This window comes from Bombina bombina, chromosome 1 (assembly GCF_027579735.1).
Source record: "Bombina bombina isolate aBomBom1 chromosome 1, aBomBom1.pri, whole genome shotgun sequence".
Classification (NCBI taxonomy): domain Eukaryota; kingdom Metazoa; phylum Chordata; class Amphibia; order Anura; family Bombinatoridae; genus Bombina; species Bombina bombina.
The window spans coordinates 330,048,646-330,076,595 of NC_069499.1; the positions used below are offsets into that span (position 1 = coordinate 330,048,646).

The window sequence follows — 27,950 nt, forward strand, 5'->3', positions numbered from 1 at the left end:
TATTGTGGACATATAATGCCCTTGCTGAACAAAAGGCAAGATAGTCCTTACAGTTACCATTTTGAACGTTGGTATCCTTACATAACGATTCAATATTTTTAGATCCAGAACTGGTCTGAAGGAATTCTCCTTCTTTGGTACAATGAAGATATTTGAATAAAACCCCATCCCCTGTTCCGGAACTGGAACTGGCATAATTACTCCAGCCAACTCTAGATCTGAAACACATTTCAGAAATGCTTGAGCTTTCACTGGATTTACTGGGACACGGGAAAGAAAAAATCTCTTTGCAGGAGGTCTTATCTTGAAACCAATTCTGTACCCTTCTGAAACAATGTTCTGAATCCAAAGATTGTGAACAGAATTGATCCAAATTTCTTTGAAAAAACGTAACCTGCCCCCTACCAGCTGAGCTGGAATGATGGCCGCACCTTCATGTGGACTTAGAAGCTGGCTTTGCTTTTCTAGAAGGCTTGGATTTATTCCAGACTGGAGATAGTTTCCAAACTGAAACTGTTCCTGAGGATGAAGGATCAGGCTTTTGTTCTTTGTTGAAACGAAAGGAACGAAAACGATTATTAGCCCTGTTTTTACCCTTAGATTTTTTATCCTGTGGTAAAAAAGTTCCTTTCCCACCAGTAACAGTTGAGATAATAGAATCCAACTGAGAACCAAATAATTTGTTAACCTGGAAAGAAATGGAAAGTAGAGTTGATTTAGAAGACATATCAGCATTCCAAGTTTTAAGCCATAAAGCTCTTCTAGCTAAAATAGCTAGAGACATAAACCTGACATCAACGCTGATAATATCAAAAATGGCATCACAGATAAAATTATTAGCATGTTGAAGAAGAATAATAATATTATGAGAATCATGATCTGTTACTTGTTGCGCTAAAGTTTCCAACCAAAAAGTTGAAGCTGCAGCAACATCAGCCAATGATATAGCAGGTCTAAGAAGATTACCTGAACACAGATAAGCTTTTCTTAGAAAGGATTCAATTTTCCTATCTAAAGGATCCTTAAACGAAGTACCATCTGACGTAGGAATAGTAGTACGTTTAGCAAGGGTAGAAATAGCCCCATCAACTTTAGGGATTTTGTCCCAAAATTCTAATCTGTCAGACGGCACAGGATATAATTGCTTAAAACGTTTAGAAGGAGTAAATGAATTACCCAAATTATTCCATTCTCTGGAAATTACTTCAGAAATAGCACCAGGAACAGGAAAAACTTCTAGAATAACCACAGGAGATTTAAAGACCTTATCTAAACGTTTAGATTTAGTATCAAGAGGACCAGAATCCTCAATTTCAATTAGTACTTCTTTAAGTAAAGAACGAATAAATTCCATTTTAAATAAATATGAAGATTTATCAGCATCAATCTCTGAGACAGAATCCTCTGAACCAGAAGAGTCATTAGAATCAGAATGATGATGTTCATTTAAAAATTCATCTGTATAAAGAGAAGTTTTAAAAGATTTTTTATGTTTACTAGAAGGAGGAATAACAGACATAGCCTTCTTGATGGATTCAGAAACAAAATCTCTTATGTTATCAGGAACATTCTGAACATTAGATGTTGATGGAACTGCAACAGGTAATGGTACATTACTAAAGGAAATATTATCTGCATTAACAAGTTTGTCATGACAATTAATACAAACAACAGCTGGAGGAATAGCTACCAAAAGTTTACAGCAGATACACTTAGCTTTGGTAGTTCCAGCACCAGACAGCGATTTTCCTGAAGTATCTTCTGACTCAGATGCAACGTGAGACATCTTGCAATATGTAAGAGAAAAAACAACATATAAAGCAAAATTGATCAAATTCCTTAAATGACAGTTTCAGGAATGGGAAAAAATGCCAGTGAACAAGTTTCTAGCAACCAGAAGCAATAAATAATGAGACTTAAATAATGTGGAGACAAAAGCGACGCCCATATTTTTTTAGCGCCAAATAAGACGCCCACATTATTTGGCGCCTAAATACTTTTGGCGCCAAAAATGACGCCACGTCCGGCTGTCTGAAAATAAGGAATGTTGAACATCCTGAGTCAAGGCAAATAAATGTTTGAATACATATATTTAGAACTTTATTAAAAAAGTGCCCAACCATAGCTTAGAGTGTCACAGAAAATAAAACTTACTTACCCCAGGACACTCATCTACATGTTTTTAGAAAGCCAAACCAGTACTGAAACGAAAATCAGCAGAGGTAATGGTATATTTATAAGAGTATATCGTCGATCTGAAAAGGGAGGTAAGAGATGAATCTCTACGACCGATAACAGAGAACCTATGAAATAGACCCCGTAGAAGGAGATCATTGAATTCAAACAGGCAATACTCTCCTCACATCCCTCTGACATTCACTGCACGCTGAGAGGAAAACCGGGCTCCAACCTGCTGCAGAGCGCATATCAACGTAGAATCTAGCACAAACTTACTTCACCACCTCCATAGGAGGCAAAGTTTGTAAAACTGAATTGTGGGTGTGGTGAGGGGTGTATTTATAGGCATTTTAAGGTTTGGGAAACTTTGCCCCTCCTGGTAGGAATGTATATCCCATACGTCACTAGCTCATGGACTCTTCCTAATTACATGAAAGAAAAGCTGTTTGTGAATTTCAAGTTGCCTGCATTGAGGGGGGTCTGAGATCTTTTGATACCCAACAAAGGGCCTGTACCAAGGGCGCTTTGAGAATATGTGAGTCCAGTGTCACCCATGCTTTGTGCTCTTGTGTATTATGCCAGTCCAATATTCTTTGCAGTGTCACTGCCTGATAATATTCTTCAATCTTAGGTAATCCTAATCCCCCACTTGTGGTCGGTCTATGCATCGTGTTTCTGTTAATTCTTGGTCTGCACCTACCCCGTATAAATGTATTAAGACATTTCTGAAGTCTATTCATGTACCATTGGGAATTATGAAGTGGTATAGTTTGTAAAATATACAAGATTCTATGCAATGTGGTCATTTTTATGGCCTGAATCCTCCCCCACCATGACAAAGGTTTGTTCGACCACGTCTTGAGGTCGCGTTGTGTATTAAGAGGCAGTGTGTGGTAGTTTTTCTCAAAAAGTGTTGTCTGGTTAGGAGATAAGTGAATACCCAAGTATTTTATAAAGTCTGTTTTTAACCTAAGCAGGCATATCAGCGACAGAGATTTAAATTTGACATTTGGCACAGTAATATTTAAAATTTCGGACTTTTGTTTATTAACTAAGAAGTTGGCGTAACTTCCAAACCTGTCTAGTTCTAAGAGTATTTCTGGGATAGATGTTGAGGGGGACGATATCGTGAATAGTACGTCATCAGCGTACATAGCAACTTTGTAGTCTTGTTGACCAATTGCTACCCCTTTAATATTTTGGTTTCTGCATACACGAGACGCATAAACTTCCTGCTGATAAAATCCCGTTTACTTTAACTTTATCACTTGGGTGGCTATACAAACTAAAAATTATTTTTATTATTTTCGGGCCGAATCCTATATTTTTTAATGTTAATTTTAAAAATTACCAATCAGTCCGATCAAATGCTTTTTCAGCATCAATAGCCATTAGCACTGACTCAATGTTGTGATGTTCAGCATATTCATTGAGTGTTAGGGCTCTAAGGGTATTGTCCCTTGCCTCTCGGCCGGGAACAAAGCCCACCTGATCGGTGTGTATAATGTCTTTAAGGACTGGGTTCAATCGGTTCACTAAGATTTTTCCCAATAACTTTATATCGGTGTTAAGGAGTGAGATCGGGCGATAACTAGCTGGTTCGTCTTGTGGTTTGTCAGGCTTTAAAAGCACAGATATATGTGCGGTTAGGGATTCCCTAGGTAACTGTATGTCTCCGTCTAGAGCATTAAAATGTTTCAGTAAGTGTGGAGCTAGTATGTTTCTAAATGTCTTGTAATATAGGTTTGTTAGGCCATAGGGACCGGGGCTTTTCCCCACAGGGAGGTCTTTAATAGCTTTTAATATCTCTGCTAGAGTTATAGGTCTCTCTAAATCTGATGTTTGTGTTTGTGATAATTTGTTCAAATTAGCCGACTCTATATACTCTATCATTTGTTGCGTGTGTGTTATGGTGGAGTTAGTGGTTAAGTTATATAGTTGGTGGTAAAAGTTTTGGAAATGGGCGGCTATGGCCTTACTATCCGGAATATGTTCTCCCGGTTGCGTTTTTATTCTGTGAATATGCGTGAGGGAACTTCTATCCCTCAAAGTATTCGCAAGTATTCTGCCTGGACGATTACCCTCATAGAAATATTTCTTTCGAAGTTGTAAAGCTTTCCTCTGGGCCTCTGAATAAAGAAGTGTTTTAAGTTCGTTTCTAGTGGTTGTTAGAGCTTGAAGAATGGTGTAATTTGAAGGGGAGCCTTTGTGCTGTATCTCTAGCGCGTGTATTTTCATAGTTAGATAGTTTAAATGGGTATCATATTGTTTCTTGAGCCGTGCCTTAAGTTTGATACACTCTCCTCGGAAAACTGTTTTGTGAGCTTCCCAAATGTGAAGGGGTTGTGTTTCTGGAATTGCATTGAAGTTAAAGTATTCAGTCAGAGTGGACGTCAGAGTTTGTGCTGTTGGTGGATGGTGTAAAAGATATGCATCTAATCTCCAAATAAAAGGGTGTATTGGGGTGTCCGGCCAATTCATTTTCAAGCTTATCATAGAGTGGTCTGACCATGCCGTCGGAGTAATGTCTGTATCTATCATTAGGGAAAGGCTGGCTTGATCTAAATAGAAATGGTCTATTCTGGAGTACATTGCCCACGGGTGAGAGTAAAATGTGTAATTACGCTGTGTAGGGTGTTGCGCTCTCCACGTGTCAACTAATCCCGAGTGTTTGATGCAGTTAAATACTGAGTTAGGAGTGCGCTGTGTATTTGTAGAAGTCGAATCTAAGATAGGGTCTAAAGTAGTGTTAAGCCCCCCCCCCCCCATTATTACCGTGCCTTTGCACGCTTCCTGTATCATCGCTCTTAATTTGTTAAAGAATCTATTTTTATGTGAACTGGGGGCATATATATTTACTAACGTGATGGGTCTGTTGTGAACGAGGCCTACTAATATAAGGATTCTACCCTCGTTGTCTGACGAGGTGTGAAGGAGTTTAAATGGCAGGGAACGGTGAATGAGAATCCCTACTCCATTTTATTTTTTTTCGTGGGAGTTATAAAAGCTAAGTGGGAAGTTTTTATTATGAAATTTAGGTTCGTTCGTCTTGGAGAAGTGAGTCTCCTGTACAAACACTATTGAACTTTTTTGCTTGGTGAACCAATGTAAAGCTACAGACCTCTTCGTGGGAGAGTTGAGGCCCTTAGCGTTTTGCAGGGATAGGCATGGGCCAAGGCTGTGGTGGACATTTTCCAAAGTACAGACGTTAGTGAAGGACACCAAGGTACATTTCAAATTAAAAACATCAAAAAACACTCTCTTTACAGAGAGGGTACTGGAAACATGGTGGAATAGCCATCCAGTAGAAGTGGTAGAGACAGTTAAGTAGTTTAAACATGAATGGGATAGGCATAAGGTTATGCTAGATTTAAGATAAGGCCAGGAACTAATGAAAGTATTCAGAAAATTGGGCAGACTAGATAGGCCGAATGGTTCCTATCTGCCGACATATTCTATGTTTCTATAAGTCAGGAGACGAGCGACACTTTGCTGTCAAATGGGCTGCACGTTGGACGGGCTGCACGTTGGACACCCCTGGTCTAGTTCCACAAGTAAAAATTAGTAATCTAATCAAACAAGTTTAAAATAATATTTATATAAAGACTGCTTGTGGTATTACCTTTTTTTGTTTGTTTTTTTGTTATATTGAGAGCCTGCAACAGTACTCCTGACCAAACCCACCCACCTTGATGTTAATTGCATGATCATCATGGTTGGTTACGTAAGGTTTGTCAGAGTAGGCAGTAGTCTTCTACACGCAGACACCAGCACCACGCTGCCGCACAGATCAATGAATTGGGATGGGTCATGACTCACTGTTAGTTGACTGTGGCAGCTTGCTTCTTCCTTCACTTTCCTGCTACTAAGCATGGCGCCGCTTGGGTCAAGGAGGAGTGAGGACCAGCATTTATCTGTCCTATTCCTCCCTTCCCTTCGCAAAACGGGTGGTGGACACTGCAAGGGCCAGTCACGGACACCAGTGTCCGTGTACGGACACCTTGCCTATCCCTGGCGTTTTGTGAGGTTAGTAACATTGCTCTATGTGCCATATTTGTGCCTTGTCCTATGTTGTGTTATTAGGCTTTGTTTTGTGGTTCTTACCGTGGGTTGCTGCCATGGGTTACCAAGAGGATCTGCCATTGTAGTGTATTGTGGGTACCTTAGAGAACGAAGAGATGTGCCAGAATTACTGTCACTTAGCTGCCTAAACCTGAGAATCAACCTGAGCTTCATGAGGATACTGAAACTGAACAATGAACAATCAAATAAACAATTTAACAAACAATAAACAAGTTTAACTAACATTTCTAAGCTCAGGAGTAGGAGGCTTACTCCGGCTCCCGATAGTGGGATGAGGGAGCCTCTCAAGGTGGTTCTGCAGTACGAGTTTGTGAGGTGTGGGACACCGGGGAGGTTGTTTTATGTTTCCTGCCGACAGTGGTCCATTTCTGGCGTTGTAGTTTTGACATAGAGGGTTCTGTAGTTGAAGTTTATTCCATTGTATCCAAAGTTTGGGGGATTTGCTTCGGTGGAGGGATGTTCAGCTGTGAGCAAAAAGAGGGCAGGTCTTCCAAATCCTTGAATACAATTTCCTTGTTTTCCTTGATCACTCTGATGGCAAATGGAAACCCCCAGCGATAAGGGATATTGTGTTCCTTTAAGTGAATTGTGAGGAATTTGACATCTCTCCGTCTTGAGAGGGTTAATGGGCTTAAATCCGCAAAGATCTGGATATTATCCCCTTCCTTGTGGATTGGGGCTTTCTTCCTAGCCGCTGCTAGCAATCTTTCTTTGTCTTTAAAGTTGTGGCAGCGGAGTATGACATCCCGTGGAGGTGCTTTGGCTGAGGGTCTATGTTTCAGGGCTCTGTGCATTCTGTCAATGGATATGTTGGTGCTTTCTTTGTTGTCTAGAAGAAAGTCAAAGAGGTCCTGTATGTATTGTGGTAGGGCGGTAGCTAGAATATTCTCAGAGATCCCTCTTATCCTTAAATTTTGACGCCGACCGCGGTTGTCTAAGTCTTCAATTTGCATTTGCATTTGCATTAGTCTAATTTCCCTGCTTTGGTGTTGGAGCTGCATACTATGCAGATTGATTGGTTCAGAGATTTCCTCTGCATGCTCTTCCAATTGAAGCACTCTATTTCCCAAATCTACATCTTTTTTAACTTCTGTTAGGCTTTCTTTTATAAGTTGGCTGACTTGGTTCATGAAGGATGCAAAGTCCTCTTTTGTTGGGAGAGATTGTAAATCTGCCCTAGTGATGGGGAGGTTAGGATCTGACGATGTGGCATCAGTATCTTCTTGTGTGTCACTGCTAGATTGTAGTGAACTGAGTAAAGTAGAAGCAGCTGTATCCGCAGCTCTGAAATATGAATTTAGTTTAGTGGCAATTGTTCTAGCTGCCTTGCCAACTTTATCCCCCTTGGGGGTTGTTTAGATGCCATTTATACAAAGCACCCTGCTGGGTAAAGAAAGTAACCAGTGTTAATGGCACCTATTAGTAGGTTTATGCACTGCACAGTATGCTGTTACTGGTAAAGGAGACGTTAAAGGAGGATGCAGCTGAGTGTCATTTGTTATTTCAGCCCTCTTAACATGTAAAGGAAAGTGCTGACCCTCAGTGAGGTGTTTCAAGATTTGATTGTCTTCCCCCAGTATTGGACCCACTAGGACTGGCCCCCTCTTCTGATAGCTAATGTCCGTTTATATATCTGTCTGGTATTGATTGAGTGTCTCTTATGCTCACCCCTTTGCCGGTTTTATCAGCAGCGTGAGTTGCGACAGGTAGGCCTTAGGCTTCTGATCCTCCTTGTTGCTTTGCATACGCTGTAGTCGGCCTCTGGATATCATCTGATTGTAGGCTTATATTACTATTCAAAATCTCCTTCTGAATAGACCAGACATGAATCTTCTATTCACGATGCAATACTTCGGTCTATGCGTTCCGTAGCGACCCTTGCATGTCTTCCTTGTTGTACTATGCTGCAATCTCAGGGGTTTAAAATGGCGCCACCTCGCATTTTCTGATGCGCACTTTATAGCTCAGATGTTGCTGTCAGGAACCTCAGGAGGCATCCGGTTTCTCCGATATGCGTGCTCTGGGTATTCAGCAACAAGTAGATGTTAGGCTAGCACTCTTCACCTTATCTCTTTGCCCTTCTTTTTAACATCATGGGGAATGCCACATGGAGCTTTACAATTTTGCAGCCCCGATTGCAGACACTTTTAATTAAAATTGTCCCCATTGTTTCATATGACACCATTGCAGCAGAGCCTCCAGCTCAAGTGGAACATCCACTCCCTAGGCTTGTCTCATAGATAACAGATAAAACATATTCTTTATGATATTACATATGAAGAGTCTGTTAATAAGGAATTTAAACGCTTAAGAAGGCATATGATTAAACCTTAAAGTGCTTAGAATGTAGCATAGTAGCCTATCTAGGTTTAGCTTCCAACAAAGAATAACGAGAGCAAAGCAAATTTGTTGATAAAAGTAATTCAGAAAGTTGTTTAAAATTGCTTTTAACCTTCATCTCCACCGCAGAACATGCTTGGATCTGAGATTTCATTGCAGAAAATGCAGCATGTCTACAGAAAGAATTAAACACATGCAGGGACTGTTAACACTTTTGCTTTGCAGCACTGCAATTCCTCCCATCTCTCTCTTTATTTTTTTTCTTGATCTCGTAGGAGAAGGTTGAGCATAGAGGTGGTTTAGCTACTTGCTTATGGATTTAATTTGGAAGCTCAGACCAATGTGAGACCCAGAGTCCCTGGGAATTATCATTCACATAGAAGACAGACGAGAAGCTTCACAGCAGCTGATTGATACAGGGACAAAGGAATACCCTGCATCTCCCTATGGGACTTTAGCCATAACTACCCTCAGGTGTTGCAGGGACTCGTCCTTAGCCTCCCCCTGAGGGACAGAGGTATTTCGTATGACAATCCTCTGCTGTACCCGATAACTGCACTGGATGGACTCTACTCCATACTGCTACAGCTGCATTTACAAGGATTTTACATTCCTGGTAAACCAATGGAGGGGTGTTACTTAAGATATGTGACTTGATATAGCACACACACAGCCCAGAGGCTATTTGTAGGTACAGCATACCCAGGGGTCTTAACTTGCCCTCCTCATGACACACGTTTTTCTCTTTTTCAGGTCCCTACCTGCCCTATCCTTATCAGGCATATAGCCAGGTGAGACTGATGCCCTTTACAGCCATCTGGCAGCTCTGGGGACACACTAAGGGGACTTTATTAAAAATGTGTGCTTGGCCCTTTAAGAAAACAGTTCAGTAGAGAAGAATCCGGTTAGGCAGGGGAGCATGATTTTATAAGAATGTGTTTTAAATGCTTGGTGCAGACTTATTTTTCTTGGGGATTCAAAGTTATTTTAATTCAGTCCCTGCAGCACCGTCTTTTCTTCCGGCAGTAGACCTGCCCCCTCAGCATTCCCAGGTTTTCTCCTCAGACCACTACTCCAGCCATTAAATTTACTTCAAGAGTGTTGGGCACAGCTTCACAGTACATGATTAGTGTTTTCTATACCCAGGAGGGGGTGAGTACCTTTACAGAAGCTGTCAAGGGGGTACATTGGGGCAACATCAGTCTGCATAGGAGCTGTAGATTAATATTTGTTTATGAGGGGAGTTTAAGCATACCTGTTTTTTCTATACTATATTTTATGTAAGGTGTCATTGCATACTTAATGGAATAAAATGACTCTATCCCCACTGATATGTCTATAGCAGAGTCAGTTACTGAAGTTCCTCTTCCCATGTTTGTATGCTTATTTTGCAAAACTGTTCCAGTATGTCAGGTCAATCAAATCTTATGCAAAGGCAAACCAGCTGCAACCGTACACTTGCCATAGGGAACTTTGTCCTGTACTTGTCATTCATGGGGAGACTACTGATTTTTCTCATTAATTTAAAATTAGCATGTACAAAATAGTCTCCTGTGAATAACATAATTATTTACATGTAAAAAATAGTGACATATTGTTTGGTGGCTATCTCCAAACCAAGTAAGCATAAGTGTAAATCTGGGGATTTAACTCAGTCTCATGCGGTAAATGTGCAAAATTTTTACCCTTAACCCCAAATTCCTGCTCTCTTACAGAGCTCTGACTCTAAGGATGCAAACATATCTAGTTCAGATGGGGAAGTGTCATCTGATGAACAGGACCCTGTTCCTTATTCCAAATATGACAATGCCTTTAGATTTATAGTGGAGCATATTTGTAATTTATTGCATGAGGTTTTAAATTTCTGAGGAAAAACCTGCTAAAAAATAAATAAAAAAATAAGCTCCATCAAGAATCCCACAAGTATTTCAGGTTCCTGATTTAGTCTCTGACTATATAGCCAAGGGATGGAAAAAAGCAGGCAGTGCCTTTTGCTCCTTCCACAAGATTTAAGAAATTGTATCTCATTCCAGAGCAGAATGTGAAAGTGAGAAACAATTCTATGGTTGATGGGACTATTTCCACCCTTGCCAAACGTATGACTATTCCTATGGAGGATAGTACTTTGTTTATTGATCCCATGGACCGCAAACTGGAGTCTTTCTTAAGAAAGCTTTTTCTCCATAATGGTCTTTTACTTAGATCAACAGTTTCTCTCAGCTGTTTGGCTGTTGCAGGAACACTCTGGGGTGATTCCTTAGCCAAAATGGTGGCTGAAAACTCCTCTACTGAGGATTTACAAACTGCATTAAGGTCCTAAAATGTCTCAAGCTTTTATGTGTGATGCTGTGATGTACATCATCAAATCTCAAGAATATGTCCATGGTGGTGCTGGCAAGAAGAGCCTTATGGTTAAAACCTTGGTTAGCAGACATGATATCATAGATTGATGACACTTTCCTTCCAAGGGAAGAATCTATTCGCCTCGGACTTGGACTCTTTTATTAAGACGGTTACTGGTGGGAAAGGAGCTTACCTTTCTCAAGATAAAAAAAATCCATAAGAACACCAAACGTCTTCTTCTGCTCAGAAGTCTGAACGCTTCAAGCCCGCCTGGTTCTTCATGAGCAAAGAACAAGCAATCCAAGAACTCCAACACCATTGCTAAATCTGCATGAAGGTGTGGCCCCCAGGCTAGATTCTATTCTGGTAAGGGGCAGACTGAGTCTCTTTCAGAGGGCCTGGTTCCCGGTCAGTCCAGGACACCTGGATTTAAAGCATAATTTCCCAGGGCTACAGGAAAGGCTTTCAATCCAGGCCTCCTTGAGGATGATTCCTTCTGTCTCATGTCCCCAAAATACTGTCAAAGGTGCCTGCCTTTCTATAATGTGTTCAGGAATTATAAAAAAAATGGGGGTAATTATCCCAGTACCTTTGTCGCAACAGGATCAAGGGTTTTACTCCAATCTGTTCATTGTCCCAATAAAATAAGGGGCTTACAGACATGTCTAAGATCTGAAAACACTAAACATTTTTGCCAGGATTCCCACTTTCAAGATGGAAACAATTCACACAATTTTACCCTTAATTAAACAGGGTCAGTTTATGACTACTATATACTTCAAGGATGCATACCTACTCAAACCTATCCACAGGGATCACTATCAGTTCCTGAGGTTTGCATATATGGACAAACACTACTAGTTTTTCGCTCCTCCGTTTGGTCTGGCTACAGATCCACACATCATTACAAAGGTGTTGGGTGCACTGTTAGCAGTGATCAGAGCTCAGGGTATTTCAATTGCACCATATCTAGACGACATACTAGCACAAGCACCTTCCCTGTCACTAGCTATCACTCATACTTGCAAGCTTCTGTTGTTTCTACAAGACCACGGTTGGAAAATCAATGTTCCAAAAATCTCATTATATCCTGCTACAAGGGTAACATTTCTCGGAGTCATAATATATTAAGTCCTTATGCGTTTACATTTAGACACTAATCAGCAAGCGCTACCCAGGTGCTGAACCAAAAATGGGTCATCTCCCAAGTTTACATTCTTGCTTTTTCAAATAAAGATACCAAGAGAACGAAGAAAAATTCATAATAGGAGTAAATTATAAAGTTGCTTCAAATTTCAAGTTCTATCTAAATCATAAAGTTTAATTTTGACTAGACTATCCCTTTAAGGTATTCATCACCTTGTCAGAAAAACCTCTTTGAGACAGTACTTGTGTTAGGGTGCCAGGACTTAGACTGAGGCGAGAAGTGCAAAAATAATCACACCTTTATAATAAAGAGTCCACAAGTCAAATAACAAGCCAGGAATCAAAACCAGAGCTGGTAGTCAGACGAGCCGAGTCAGGAACAAGCCAGAGATCAGGAACCAGGAGGGATTCCTGATCTCTGGCTCTGAGACAACGCAAGGGCAAAGCATACTGAACAGAGGCCCTTTAAATAATAAGTGATGACATCACAATTTTGAGACTGCATTCTGTCTCACACGGATGATGTACATCAGTCTGGCCATAAAAGGAAGTGCAGGAAATGAGCAGCATCACACAGTATGCACCAGAGTCAGCAAGAGAGGTGAGTAAAATGGCTGCCAGCAGCACATGGCAAACAAATCAGGGAAAAAACACTGACAGTACCCTCCCCTCAACGACCCCTCCCTCACGGGAGGACAAAAGGCTTATTGGGGAAACGGGCATGGAAGGCACGGAGGAGGGCGAGAGTATGACTATCAGAGGAGGGAACCCATGAACGCTTCTCCGGACCGTAGCCCCTCCAGTGAACCAAACACTGTACGCGGCCCCTGGGCATACGAGAGTCAATAATGCTGCTGACCTCATACTCCTCATGATTGTCAACAAAGATAGGACGGGGACGAGGCAACACAGTGGTGAAACCATTGGTTTGTAATCGGTTTAAGAGGGAAACATAAAAAACATTGGAGATGCGCATTGCAGGAGGAAGGTCAAGAGCGTAGGCCACAGGATTGACCCGTCAGAGTAATCAAAAAGGACCAACATAATGGGGAGCCAGTTTATTGGAAGGCACGCAAAGGTTCAAGTTGCGGGAGGACAGCAAAACTCTCTCACCAACCTGGTAGGAAGGTGCGGGCAGATGCCTATGATCAGCCTGGAACTTTTGGAGCTGCATAGAATGATGAAGGCAATCCTGAATCTGCACCCACGTGAAACGGAGTTGCCGGAGATGCTCCTCCAAAGCCGGAATACCCTGAGATATGAATGAATCGGGCAACAAGGATGTTTGAAACCCATAATTTGCCATGAACGGGGATAACTTGGAGGAAGCATTAATAGCACTATTACGAGCAAACTCTGTCCAAGGTAACAGTTCATACCAATAATTGTGGTGATCTGAGACATAGCAACGGAGGAACTGTTCCAGAGCTTGATTAGACCGTTCCGCAGGAGAAGGAAAGCTGGATCCCCATTTGAGCACAAAAGGAACGCCAAAATCTGGAGACAAACTGGCTACCCCTGTCCAACACTATCTCCTTGGGTAACCCATGTAAACGGAAGACCTCCCAGGCAAAAATTGAAGCAAGTTCCTGAGCGGTAGGCAACTTCTTCAAGGGACTGCAATGTGACATTTAGAAAAACGGTCAACCATCATAAGGATAACAGTATTGCCATTGGAAACAGGGAGCTCGACAATGAAGTCCATGGAAAGATGTGTCCAAGGACGCTCACCATTAGCAATAGGTTGAAGAAGACCCACAGGAAGACGTTGAGGAGTCTTATTCTGTGCACAAACTGAGCAGGAGGCAACATACGCAGCTACATCAGAATGAAGACCTGGCCACCAGAATTGTCGAGTGACAGACCAAATCATTTGGTTCTTGCCTGGGTGACCTGCGGCTTTAGGATAGTGGTAAGTGTGCAAAAGTTTAGTTCGAAGATTATCAGGAACAAAACACTTACCACTAGGTTTCTCAGGAGGTGCATTGGTTTGTGCAGCCAGGATCTCCTCCCCCAAGGGAGAAGTCAAATTAGTACGTAGGGTAGCCAAAATATGGTCAGGAGGTATAACAGGAGTAGGTACAGACTCCTCCTTGGAAAGAGGCGAAAATTGTCGAGAGAGGGCATCAGCCCTAACATTCTTACTACCGAGACAAAAATAACGCCCATCTGGCCTGTCGGGGCGACAAATGTTTTGCTTCAGATAGATAAGTTAAATTCTTGTGGTTAGTCAGAATGAGCACTGGCACGCTAGTACCCTCGAAAAGATGCCTACATTCCTTGAGTGCCAAAATTATGGCCAGTAATTCCCTGTCGCCAATATCATAATTGCACTCCGCTGGAGACAATTTCTTAGAGAAGAAACCACACGGATGCAAGGAACCGTCAGGCGTAGGACGTTGAGACAAGAGGGCACCTACTCCATTCTCAGATGCATCAACCTCAAGAACGAAAGGCAGGATAGGGTTAGGATGAGCCAGAACTGGAGCGGCAGCAAAGCAGTCTTAAGACTATCAAAGACCTTAATGGCAATAGGTAACTAATGGAGTGGATCATTCTCTTTACGGGTCATGTCTGTTATAGGTTTGACCAAGGAAGAAAAGTTTTTAATAAACTTTCTATAGTAATTGGTGAACCCCAAAAAACGTTGAATAGACCGAAGACCAACTGGGCGAGGCCACTGCAGATAACTTGTCAGGATCTATGGAGAATCCTGCAACGGAGATAAAATAACCTAGGAAGGTTACTTGAGTCTGATGGAACTTACATTTCTCGAGTTTACAAAAAAGGCCGTTCTCACGTAGTCTCTTATGAACCCGTGTAACATCAGAACGATGAGCCTCAAGTGTGGGTGAGTGTATGAGGATGTTGTCTAAGTACACCACAACACACTGTTGAAACATATCTCGTAGGACATCATTAATAAATTCCTGGAAAACAGCAGGAACATTACATAGGCCAAAGATACTCATAATGCCCACTCCTGGTGTTAAATGCTGTTTACCATTCGTGGTCCTCCTCTCAAATCAAGTTTAGTAAAGACCGTAGCTCCCTTGAGGCGGTCAAAGAGTTCCGTAATGAGCGGAATAGGGTAAGCATTCTTAATGGTAAGACGATTAAGACCCCTATAATTGATGCATGGTCTTAACTCGCCACCCTTTTTCTTCACAAAGAAGAAGCCAGCCCCTACAGGAGAGCAGGATTTGCGGATGATCCCCCACCACAGAGCATCGGCAACATACTCCTCCATAGCACAATTCTCCGCAACAGACAGAGAGTAAACCCGGCCCCGAGGAGGAATGGCTCCGGGTTGCAGGTCTATGGCACAATCGTAAGACCGGTGAGGAGGCAACGTACTGGCACGCACCTTGTCAAAAACGTCTAGGAACTCTCGGTACTCCTCTGGCAATTGAGATACCAAAGAAGTGCACAAGACTTTAACTGGTTTCCGAAGACAAGTGGAAATACATTGCGGAGACCACAACAAAATTTCGAACCTGCGCCAGTCGAGACTGGGATTGTGCTTTTGGAGCCAGGGATAACCCAGAACAACCGGAAAATGCGGAGAGTTTATCACCTAGAACTGGAAGGTTTCAAAATGGAGAGCCCCAACAGCCATGGATAACGGAGCAGTTTCGTGAGTAACGAGTGCGGGCTGAAGGGGCCTGCCATCAATGGCCTCAATAGCAAGTGGAACGGACCAAGGCAAAACAGGAATGGAGTGCTTTGATACAAAAGCACTGTCAATGAAATAGCCCACAGCACCGGAGTCAACAAGAGCCTGGGTGACTATGGAGGAGTCCACCCAGGAAAGGACAACTGTGACCAAAGGTTTCTCCTTTAGCGGTTCCGGGGACAAGGATAAACCACCCAAGGTCTGCCCCCGTCAGGACCTTAGGTGTGAGCGTTTCCTGGCCGTGTAGGACAAGACCCTCCCTCCTCCTAAAGGCATTCTCCGCCGCGGAGAGACGCGTGAATCCCAACTGCATCGGCTCAGCAGTACCTGATGACTCGGGACCAGGAGGCATGAGAGGAGAGGGAGGCATAGGTGGGAATGAACACGTAGGAGACAACTGAACATGAGACTTCCGCAAGCGCTCCTTGAAAGAGGGCCTCTCTCTGAGTCTGATGTCAATTAGGATAAAAACAGACACCAATGCCTCGAGATCTTCTGGTAAATCTCTGGCAGCAACTTCGTCTTCAATCGCATCAGAGAGCCCATGAAAGAAGGCGGCAATAAGGGCTTCATTTTTCCAACCTACCTCTGCGGCAAGCGTTCGGAACTCAATGGCATACTGAGCAACAGATCTTGTACCTTGCTGAATGGACATGAGTCGTTTAGCAGCAGAGGAGGAGTGAGCTGGAACATCAAATACCCTTCGAAAGGAGGCCACAAATTCAGGGTTATTTGAAATCACAGGTTTATTAGTCTCCCACAAGCGATTAGCTCAGGCAAGAGCTGTGTCAGAGAGTAACGAGATGAGAAATCCCACCTTAGCTCTGTCAGAGGGAAACGCCTGAGGTAACATCTCAAAGTAAATGCCCACCTGGTTCAAAAACCTTCTGCACTGATTAGGATCGCCTCCATATCGCTGAGGTAGAGGTGCAGAACCGGACATGCTCCTGGTAGGACTAGGTGCAGCAGCGGAAACAGGAGCAGCCATAACTTGCGGGACACTTTGGTCCAAATGTGCAGTGCGAGTCAGCAGGGTTTGCAGGACTAGTGCAAATTGATCCAAGCGGTGATCCTGTTCATCCATCCTGGAAATTATGGCAGGTAAAGGTGGATTATTATCACCATCAGGATTCATGGCTTTTGCGTAATGTCAGGGTGCCAGGAATCAGACTGAGACGAGAAGTGCAAAAATAATCACACCTTTATTAATAGCAAAAATAATAAAAAGTCCACAAGTCAAATAACAAGCCAGGAATCAAAACCAGAGCTGGTAGTCAGACAAGCCGAGTCAGGAGCCAAAGCGAATAGTCAGACGAGACGGAATCAGGAACAAGGAGAACAGCAGAGTCAGGAACAAGCCAGAGATCAGGAACCAGGAGGGATGTCAGACAGCCAGGTAATACACAGGAGCTCTCACAAACAGGTCTGAGACAACGCAAGGGCAAAGCATACTGAACAGAGGCCCTTTAAATAATAAGTGATGACATCACAATTCTGAGACTGCATCCTGTCTCACATGGATGATGTACACCAGTCTGGCCATAAAAGGAAGTGCAGGAAATGAGCAGCATCACACAGTGTGCACCAGAGTCAGCAAGAGAGGTGAGTAAAATGGCTGCCATCAGCACATGGCAAACAAAGCAGCGAAAAAACCCTGACAACTTGGCGATTCATTTCTTGAGGTCATGATGAAAGAAATGTCCTTAAGAGAGATCTTTCCTGAGAGGAAGATGCCAAGGTGGGAATGAGGACATTTTAATCAGGTCTGCATACCAAGTCCTGCGAGGCCACCCCGGCACAATCAGAATTGCTGATGCATGTTTCTTTTTTAGTTTGGCTAGTAGCATGGGTAGCAACACAAGCAGAGAAAAACTATAAATTAGATTCAAAGACCAAGGAACCACTCCGCCTGAGGATTTCGAGACCTGGCACAATAACATTGAAGCTTGTCGTTCAACTTAGAAGCCATAAAGTCTAACTCTGGTAGACCCCACCTTCTCCTTATCTGGTGAAATATATCCTGGTTTAGAGACCATTTTCCCAGGTAAAGGTATTGTTTGACTTAGGAAGTCTGCCTCCTGATTGTTCTCATGAATAGCCGAGATCAGAAAATTAATGAAATTCTGCCCAAGTTAGAATGCAGGCCCCCTCCTTCAATGCTAAATAACTGGAAGTTCCTCCCTGGTGATTTATGTATGCCACTGCAGTATTGTTGTCTGATTTGAAAGATCACTACCTGAGCTTGGGCCAACGGTGAGTATGTTTATTAGTAACCCCACCTTCCTGTCCTCTCAGAGACCACTTTCCAACTCTACAGTCAGCTGGAATCTTTGTTAATCGCTGTCCAAACTGGACGAATGAAGGATACTCACTTACACTGTGCCTTTAAGCTTATTTCTCCTCCCCCTCTGAACCCTGCCTATAAATGTTATGTCTAGCTCCAACTCATTACTTGAATTATCGCAATCAAACTGGGGGCTTCCTTGAACACAGAGAACCCTAGCCTTCCTGTGATTATCTCTATTGCAATATTTTCCTGAACGCACCTCCCACTACTGATCATATCATCTCTTATCCGGACTGCTAACCTCCAGCATTCAGACCTTTAATCAGGTACTTTGTTTTTTTGTATTGAATTCTCAATTGAATGCCAGTCTGTTTCTCTGGGAGTCCGCAAGTACTTAAAAATAAAGCATCCACAACTAAAATCTCTAGTTGCATTCAGGAATTACTTGTCTCTATTTGCTGTGTGCTGGGTAAACATAAGATGGTCAGTTAATCATCTGCTACTCTCAGTACACCCAAATTAAATTGAATCAATCTGCTTGCTGCAACAAGCTGAGGAATTCAAAAGCCTGTCAGCTCTCTCAACACAGTGTCCCAAGTGGATATCTAAGCACAATTCAGCCTTCTCATGTCAGATGTTCAATTAAAGATATTATCTATATTTTTGCATTTATACCAATCATATTATGCTGAATAACGAGATTTATTATAATGCATCGATAGTATAAACATTTCAGTGCAGTTCCAATATACTGCTCTGATATTACTATCTGCTATAAATACAATATTGTCTGTTTCTGCAACATAGCTTTTATAGTCACATATAGGAACATTAATATTAAAGGAAATCACTAAACTGATGCGAGATTCAGTTTAAGTGTTGCAGCCACCAAGTTAAAGATTTAAAGAGATCCTTTGAGACAGATCTTCGTAGTCCCCATTTGTTTGTTGTAGCAGAGGTCGCAGATGAAACCTAGCAAAGTCAACTGCATACTGTATTCACCATTAGACTCACATTTTCCATGCACTTAACAACAAGCGGAATTAGATGAGGAAGAGAGCAGGCTTTCTGTAGTTTGAGTCTGCATTGATCCTTTAGATAGACACATTGACTCTATCAATGATGGATCCTAGAAAAGGAAACACGAACTTGAGGAATGAGGGTGCTCTTTGGTAGATTGATTGATTGTCCAACCTTAACTTCAAAGTAGTGCAAGGACCACTTGCGTTTGAGTCTCTATACGTTGAAGAAAAGGAGCCTGCACTAGAATGCCATCTAGATATGGAGCTACACATATTACCTGAGCTCGCACCACTGACAAAAGGGCTTCTAGTACTTTGGTAAACAATCTGGAAGTCGTGACTAGACAAATTGGAAGTGCCGCAAATTAATTATACCTGTTGAGGAAGACAAATCTGAGGAATATGACATGTATAGGGATATGTAGATAGGCATCCTTTTAAGTCTAGAAATAAATTGACCCACTTGCACTAAATGAAGTATAGTGTGAATAGGTTTATATCTTTAAGGTAGGAACTTTTAGAAATGTGTTCAATGGTTCTAAAGTACCTCTCTGACATTTGGAAATGGCTGATACCGCACTTCAATGAAGAGAAGCAGAAGCCTGACAAAATTTTAACTCTGGCACGCCAGCACTATTCAAGACCACTAACACAATCTGAATTATTATAAATAAAGTAAAATCCTGATAATAGTGCAGGGGGTGGGGGCAGTAATTGCTGCTGCAGTTGCTCTGATTGCACAAGAGATTGTTAAACACAGTGGAGCTAAATTTATAGAGAAAGTACTTAGAAAATATGCAAAATACACAAGTTCTCAAAATAAACCTAAACTGCAAATACAGTTGTGTGGTGCACTCTGTAGACCAGGGGATAGTTAGGCATGCCCACATTTCACCTGAGAGGCCTGTGATATCTTCACACTGGAAGATTTTTTACTGCCTGGGTAAAAACTCCCAGCTAGCCCTTTATCCTGTTTGAAGGCTCTCTGAGGAGAAAATAGGGTCTGAAGTAGGTAAGAGAATCACTTTCTTTGCCTCCTGCTAGTGGACAGGGAGTGTAATCCCAGGTGGTGATCTCGTGGGTGCTCACCATCTTGAAAGAAATATGGTGTTTGAAAATGTTGATATTTCTGCAATGAAAGACACATTTTTTTGTGTTTTTGGTGCATCATTGTCCACCTTTAGAGCTTCGGAAGTTTTGCTTATGACAAGTGAGCTTCTAAACCAGTATTACACGAATATGTTCTTTATGTTCATTTCAAACTTAAAATATATTGCTTTAACTTGATTTTTTTTTTCTTCCAACAAATTATTTTAACACATTTAAATATTGTCATTTCATCATTTTCCTATAAGGTCTGAAATAATTGTATTTGGAACACTGATGCTTTCAGGGCCTATAATCAAGATATTTGCATTTGAAGAGTAATGTGATACAGCTACAATTTTGCTTAGTTCTTTTGGTTTCCTTTATTAAAGAGTAATCTTAGGTGAGCTCAGGAGCATGCACGTGTCTAGCCATCTGGCAGAAGTGTTTGCAACATTTTATATAGAAATATTATAGATACATACAAACACTGCTGCCATAGACTGCTAAAGACACTTGTATGCTCATGAGCTTCTATCGGCCTACTCAGCTTTTCTCTTAAAGGGACATGAAACCCAAAAATGTTCTTTCATGATTCAGATAGAGAATACCATTTCAAGCAACTTTCCAATTTTAATGTGCTTCTTTCTCTTGTTATCCTTTGCTGAAATGTTTCTCTAGGCAAGTTCATGTGCAGCAGAGAACCTAGGTTCTAGCTGTTGATTGGTGGCTGCATATATAAATTGATTGTCATTGGCTCACCCATGTGTTCAGTTAGAAACCAATAGTGCATTGCTGCTCATTCAACAAAGCATACCAACAGAATAAAACAGATTAGATAATAGAAGTAAATTAGAAAGTTGTTTAAAATTGTATTCTCCATCTGAATCATGAAAGAACATTTTTGGGTTTCATGTCTCTTTAAGGGGCAGTAAAGTCAAAATAAAACTGTCATGATTCAGAAAGATAATTTTAGATAGATTTTAAACAACTTTCTAATGTATTTCTATTATCAAATTTGCTTTGTTCACTATATATCCTTAGTTAAGTGGGAGAAAACTGATTTATCATTAAGTATAAATGTATTTTTCTGTACAGAAGTATATTTCTTTAGGTGATGCTTTCTATGAATGTAATTGTTGTTTCCTTTATAGAATTCTAGAATGTATCTGATGGAGTCTGTGATTGACTGAATGATAAAAATGTGTTTGTCTTAGAGTACTCATTTTAAATACCTACAATTGAACATTTTGTTATAATTGTGTCACTATCCTTAAATGTATTATTGCACGTTTGTAACTTCCAATTTAGTTTTAATTATTTCAGTATTAATCTGCAGCAAGCGGTGTGCGTTTACAGAGCTTTTGTTTTTTAGAAAATAAATTAGCCTACCGTAAAAACAAACAATTTAAAGACTAATTTGTAAATCAGCAGAATAATGTGTTTTCTACAACAGTATGTTACATTTGTCTTTTGTTTGATGCTCTTTTCACTTTTGAAATCAGAATATGCTAGATCCTGTGTTTTTGGGCCATGCAAGATAAAAAAGGATTTTTACACACACCACAAATAAGATTAACTGACACTCACTCCTGGGGCAAATTGCATTAGACATTAAAAACATAAAATCTCTTCTTTAAGACAACAGAAGTTAATCCTCCATTTGTTGTTTGTATTGTTGGCTACAGTGTCCCTAGGTGAGAGTGCTAGCTAAGCTTTTCTGTGATTTAGTTGTACTGGATTTAGCACCCTCTCTGAGGAATTACCCAGCTTGTTATAAACGTGCTGCTCATATTATGGGATGTGGCCCCAGTAGAATCTGTAACTGCAGTCGAAATCCAGTTTGTTTTGTTTGTGTATGACAGGACTACTATTTTACACGTGCTGAAGCCATTTTAGATATATTTAAAATGTTTTTTGTTTTGATTCTTCATGTTTAGAATGCAAAAAGGGTTATCCTTTTGTCTGGTACTCCTGCCATGTCTAGACCTGCTGAGCTTTATACGCAGATAGCAGCTGTTCGCCCAACCTTCTTTCCTAGATTTCATGATTTTGGGATCCGATACTGTGATGCTAAACAGGTAAATCATTTTCATTAAATATAAAATAAAGCATATCCAAGGTGAAAGGCATTAGATTATTCTTTTCTGTTGTTTTCAGATGCCCTGGGGATGGGATTACTCAAGATCCTCCAATATGGGTGAACTAAAGCTGCTTCTGGAAGAGTCTGTTATGATCAGAAGGTTGAAGTCTGAAGTTTTGTCTCAACTACCAGCTAAACAGCGTAAGATGGTCGTAATTGCCCCTGAAGGCATTAATGCGAAGACAAAGGCAGCACTTGCAGCTGCTGCAAAGGAAATGACAAAAGGCTTTAAGAGTGTAAGTATGCAATAATTGTGTAGGTCATACAATCAGACTAATGTTCCTAATCCCAATTATCTATATATCTTAACATAATGTAGCGACCTTCTTGTGAAAGTGCAACAAACAAAGATCTGTATTTGCGCTGCGCATTTGTTTGCGTTTTGCACTTTCACACTAATATTTCAGGTTTCGAAAATAGACAAATGCTGCTGCCTGCGACCATGTTGTCTTCACAGACGTTGTCTCTGAATTGTTACTGATAGACAGAGAATCCGGGACAGTCTTTATCAAATGACAGTAGTCATGCTTAAAAAAAAGTAAATCTTCACTAGATTTCTCCAAAACATATCCTTTTTTATCAACTGAAGTTATCATTGAAGGGTTTAAAGTTCTCCCTGTTTCATTTGAGGTTTATGTGTAAGAGTTCAGCACAAACATACATTAAAGAGAGGGAAAAAAACAAACAACAAAAATAAATTCCATGTTGACTGGTGTATAATAAATATAGAGTAAAAACTTTTTATGAAAAACACAACTGTCCATTAAATTCTATACAGCAGCTCATCTTGATGAAATTTACACCCTTCTTTGCTTGGATGGAACCTGTCTGTTGGAATGAAAATGATTATAACTTCATATATACAACTCTGTATGAAACATATTATTCGCCCCCACAACTCTTTCAGCATAGGCTTTCTTTACTCTCCTATACTAGAATTTTATTTTCTTTCATATAGGTGTTGATAGTCCATGAGCTGACACTTATGGGATATACGTTCCTACCAGGAGGAGGCAAAGTTTCCCAAACCTCAACAGCCTATAAATACCCCTCCCACATACCTCAGTTTTAAACTGTGCCTCCTTAGGAGGTGGTTGAAGCATAATGATGTGCTTGATTTCTTCAGTGAAAAGTGCCTCAGAGCATATTGAAGCCCAGTCTCCCTCAGGATACAGTGCATGTCAGAGGGAAGTGAAGTGAGTACTGCCTCATGTCACCACATTTTCGCCTTACAGGAAATATTTTCATTGGCTCACTGTAATTCTGTCGCAGGGATTCATCTACTGCCGCCCTTTACAGATCAACGTTGTACTCCTATTCCATTACCTCTGCTGATATGTTTTAGTACTGGTTTGGCTGTCTATCAGTGGACAAGCGTCTAAGGGTAAGTATATTTATATTTCTTAATTTAAGACACTCTCAACTATGGATTGGGTACTTTAGTAAAGTTCTTCCTATGTGTGTATGTATGTATGAGTGTGTATATATATATATATGTCATAACCTCCGCTTCTTCGAGGCATATTTTTTATCTCAAGAACACTGTGATGCATTATTTTTAAAGATAGATGACGCGTCATTATTTTGCTCCGTTTAGTGTGCATTTTTTAGTCCTAATTTTTTCCGCTCATTTATGTTGTCATGTATGGATTTTTTATCACATACTAATGATGTTTCTATGTGTACAAATGCACCTACTGTTTCTCACTCACAGATGGATGCAGATGGTGTACCCCCAGCAATGAAAAATAATAATTTTATTTGTGATGCTGTATTTAATATCATGAAAATCAACATTAAAACTAAGTCCTTAGCTATTCCTACCAGAAGAGCTTTATGGCTTAAATCATGGAATGCTGATATGACATCTAAGACCAGATTACTATCTCTTTCCTTTTAAGGCAAGAATTTATTTGGATCACAATTAATTGGATTTTATTATATCCACTATTACTGGAGGTATGGTCGTGTTCCTTCCTCAAGACAAAAAGTCTAAGGGGATATTTAATGCTCCCAGCCATTTATGTTCCTTTCATCAGAACAGAGAGCAGAAAACAACCCCCTCTCCTAAAGCCTCTGGCTCAACCTGGAGACCTTCTTCAAATTGGAATAAATCTAAACAATTTAAGAAAGCTAATCCAGCCCCTACGTTCGCATGAAGGTGTGGCCCCGAACCCTTCTGGTAGGGGGCAGACTAAAACTTTTTCAAGATTTTTGGTCACAATCTGTCCAAAATCACTGGATTCAGACCATTATTTCTTAGGGATATCGAATTGGATTCAGAATAAGACATATGGGAAGATTTTTTTCTCACCCATATTCCAAGACACCTGATAAAAGCCCAAGCATTTCTGAAATGTGTTTCAGAACTGGAAAATATGGGAGTGATTGTCCCAGTTTCTTTACAGGAACAGGGGATGAGATTTTATTAAAATCTCTTCATTGTACCAAAGAAGGAAAATTCTTTCAGACCAATTCTGGATCTGAAAACTCTAAACAAATTTGTGAGAATTCCAGCTTTCAAGATGGAAACTATAAGGACTATTCTGCCCCTTGTTCAGCATGGTCACTTTAGGATTACAGGATGCTTACCTTCACATCCCAATCCACCCAGAACATTATCAATTTCTAAAGTTCTCTTTTCTGGAAAAGCATTACCAATTTGTTGCTCTCCCATTTGGTCTAGCAACAGCTCCAAGAATTTTTACAAAGGTTCTCATTGCCCTTTAATTTATTGTTACTAGCTCAATCTTTTCATTTAACAAAATCTCACACACATCAACTGTTGTTGTTTCTGCGAAAACATGGTTGGAGGATCAATTTACCAAAAAGTTTCTTGATTCCTCAGACAAAGGTCACCTTTTTTGGGTTTCCAGATAGATTCAGTGTCCATAACTCTTTCCCTAACAAAAAAGAGACGAATAAAATTGGGTTTAGCCTATTTAAACCTTCAGTCTCTATCATTCCCTTCAGTGGCTATGTGTACAGGGAGTGCAGAATTATTAGGCAAGTTGTATTTTTGAGGATTCATTTTATTATTGAACAACAACCATCTTCTCAATGAACCCAAAAAACTCATTAATATCAAAGCTGAATATTTTTGGAAGTAGTTTTTAGTTTGTTTTTAGTTTTAGCTATTTTAGGGGGATATCTGTGTGTGCAGGTGACTATTACCGTGCATAATTATTAGGCAACTTAACAAAAAACAAATATATACCCATTTCAATTATTTATTTTTACCAGTGAAACCAATATAACATCTCAACATTCACAAATATACATTTCTGACATTCAAAAACAAAACAAAAACAAATCAGTGACCAATATAGCCACCTTTCTTTGCAAGGACACTCAAAAGCCTGCCATCCATGGATTCTGTCAGTGTTTTGATCTGTTCACCATCAACATTGTGTGCAGCAGCAACCACAGCCTCCCAGACACTGTTCAGAGAGGTATACTGTTTTCCCTCCTTGTAAATCTCACATTTGATGATGGACCACAGGTTCTCAATGGGGTTCAGATCAGGTGAACAAGGAGGCCATGTCATTAGATTTTCTTCTTTTATACCCTTTCTTGCCAGCCACGCTGTGGAGTACATGGACGCGTGTGATGGAGCATTGTCCTGCATGAAAATCATGTTTTTCTTGAAGGATGCAGACTACTTCCTGTACCACTGCTTGAAGAAGGTGTCTTCCAGAAACTGGCAGTAGGACTGGGAGTTGAGCTTGACTCCATCCTCAACCCGAAAAGGCCCCACAAGCTCATCTTTGATGATACCAGCCCAAACCAGTACTCCACCTCCACCTTGCTGGCGTCTGAGTCGGACTGGAGCTCTCTGCCCTTTACCAATCCAGCCACGGGCCCATCCATCTGGCCCATCAAGACTCACTCTCATTTCATCAGTCCATAAAACCTTAGAAAAATCAGTCTTGAGATATTTCTTGGCCCAGTCTTGACGTTTCAGCTTGTGTGTCTTGATCAGTGGTGGTCGTCTTTCAGCCTTTCTTACCTTGGCCATGTCTCTGAGTATTGCACACCTTGTGCTTTTGGGCACTCCAGTGATGTTGCAGCTCTGAAATATGGCCAAACTGGTGGCAAGTGGCATCTTGGCAGCTGCACGCTTGACTTTTCTCAGTTCATGGGCAGTTATTTTGCGCCTTGGTTTTTCCACACGCTTCTTGCGACCCTGTTGACTATTTTGAATGAAACACTTGATTGTTCGATGATCACGCTTCAGAAGCTTTGCAATTTTAAGAGTGCTGCATCCCTCTGCAAGATATCTCACTATTTTTGACTTTTCTGAGCCTGTCAAGTCCTTCTTTTGACCCATTTTGCCAAAGGAAAGGAAGTTGCCTAATAATTATGCACACCTGATATAGGGTGTTGATGTCATTAGACCACACCCCTTCTCATTACAGAGATGCACATCACCTAATATGCTTAATTGGTAGTAGGCTTTCGAGCCTATACAGCTTGGAGTAAGACAACATGCATAAAGAGGATGATGTGGTCAAAATACTAATTTGCTTAATAATTCTGCACTCCCTGTATGGAAGTTCTAGGCCTCATGATTGCATCATCGGACGTGATCACTTTTGCTCGTTTTCATATGAGACCTCTTCAACTTTGCATGCTGCGCCAATGGTGCAAGGATTATACTCAAATATCACAACTGATATTCTTAAATCCCAATACACAACTTTCTCTGGCTTGGTGGTTAAACCACCACTCTATTCTCCAGGGGGCTTCCTTTGCTTGTCCTACCTAGTCTGTGATCCCACAGATGCAAGTCTTACAGGTTGGGGAGCTGTCTGAGGATCTTTAACAAAACAAGGAGTTTGGAATCCTTAGGAGGCAAGGTTACCAATCAATATCCTAGAACTCTGTGCTCTTTTCAGGGCCCTTTAGGCTTAGCCTCTTTTGAAGAAGGAGCCTTATATCCAGTTCCAGACAGACAATATCATGACAGTGGCTTATGTCAATCATCAAGGGGGAACTCAAAGTTCCCTGGCCATGATAAATGTATCCCAAATCCTTTTTTGGGCGGAAACCAATCCATGTCTCATCAATGCGGTTCACATCCCAGGGTAGACAACTGGGAGGCATATTATCGTCATCAGTCCCTACATCCAGGAGAGTGGTCTCTCCACCAAGATGTATTCTGTCTGATTGTACAATTTTGGGGCCTACTGGAAATAGATCTGATGGCCTCTCGTTTGAACAAGAAACTTTCCAGGAATCCTCAGGTGGAGGTGTTGGAGGCTCTAGCAGTCCTCTGGTTTTACAAACCTGCTTATATCTTCCCTCCTCTAGCCCTGCTTCCCATAGTGATTTGCAAAATCAAAATGGAACAGTCCTTTGTAATACAAATAGCCCTAGCATGGCCTCAAAGGATTTGGTATGCGGATCTGGTTGGAATGTTCAGTTGCCCACCGTGGGCTCTTCCTCTAAGGCCAGGCCTTCTTTCTCAAGGACCCTTTTTCCATCCAGATTTAAAGTCTCTAAACTTAATGGCATGGAAATTAAACCTTTAGTTCTTAGTCATAGAGGATTCGCTGACTCTGTGATTAACACTTTCATTCAGGCCTGCAAGCCTGTTTCTAGAAAGATCTATTACAAAATTTGGAAAACTTATATTTTGTGGTG

At 41.0% G+C, this 27,950-nt stretch overlaps 1 protein-coding gene across 3 annotated transcripts in view; it reads left to right on the plus strand.

Moving 5' to 3' along the window:
- Positions 1 to 27,950, plus strand: part of SMARCAL1 (SWI/SNF related, matrix associated, actin dependent regulator of chromatin, subfamily a like 1) — a 440,164-nt gene that overhangs the window by 215,937 nt on the left and 196,277 nt on the right. For all 3 annotated transcript variants that reach the window (XM_053698110.1, XM_053698109.1, XM_053698111.1), the window contains exons 10-11: positions 22,102 to 22,242; positions 22,322 to 22,540. In XM_053698110.1, the coding sequence (XP_053554085.1) occupies positions 22,102 to 22,242; positions 22,322 to 22,540 (360 nt within the window). The remainder of the gene's footprint in view (positions 1 to 22,101; positions 22,243 to 22,321; positions 22,541 to 27,950) is intronic.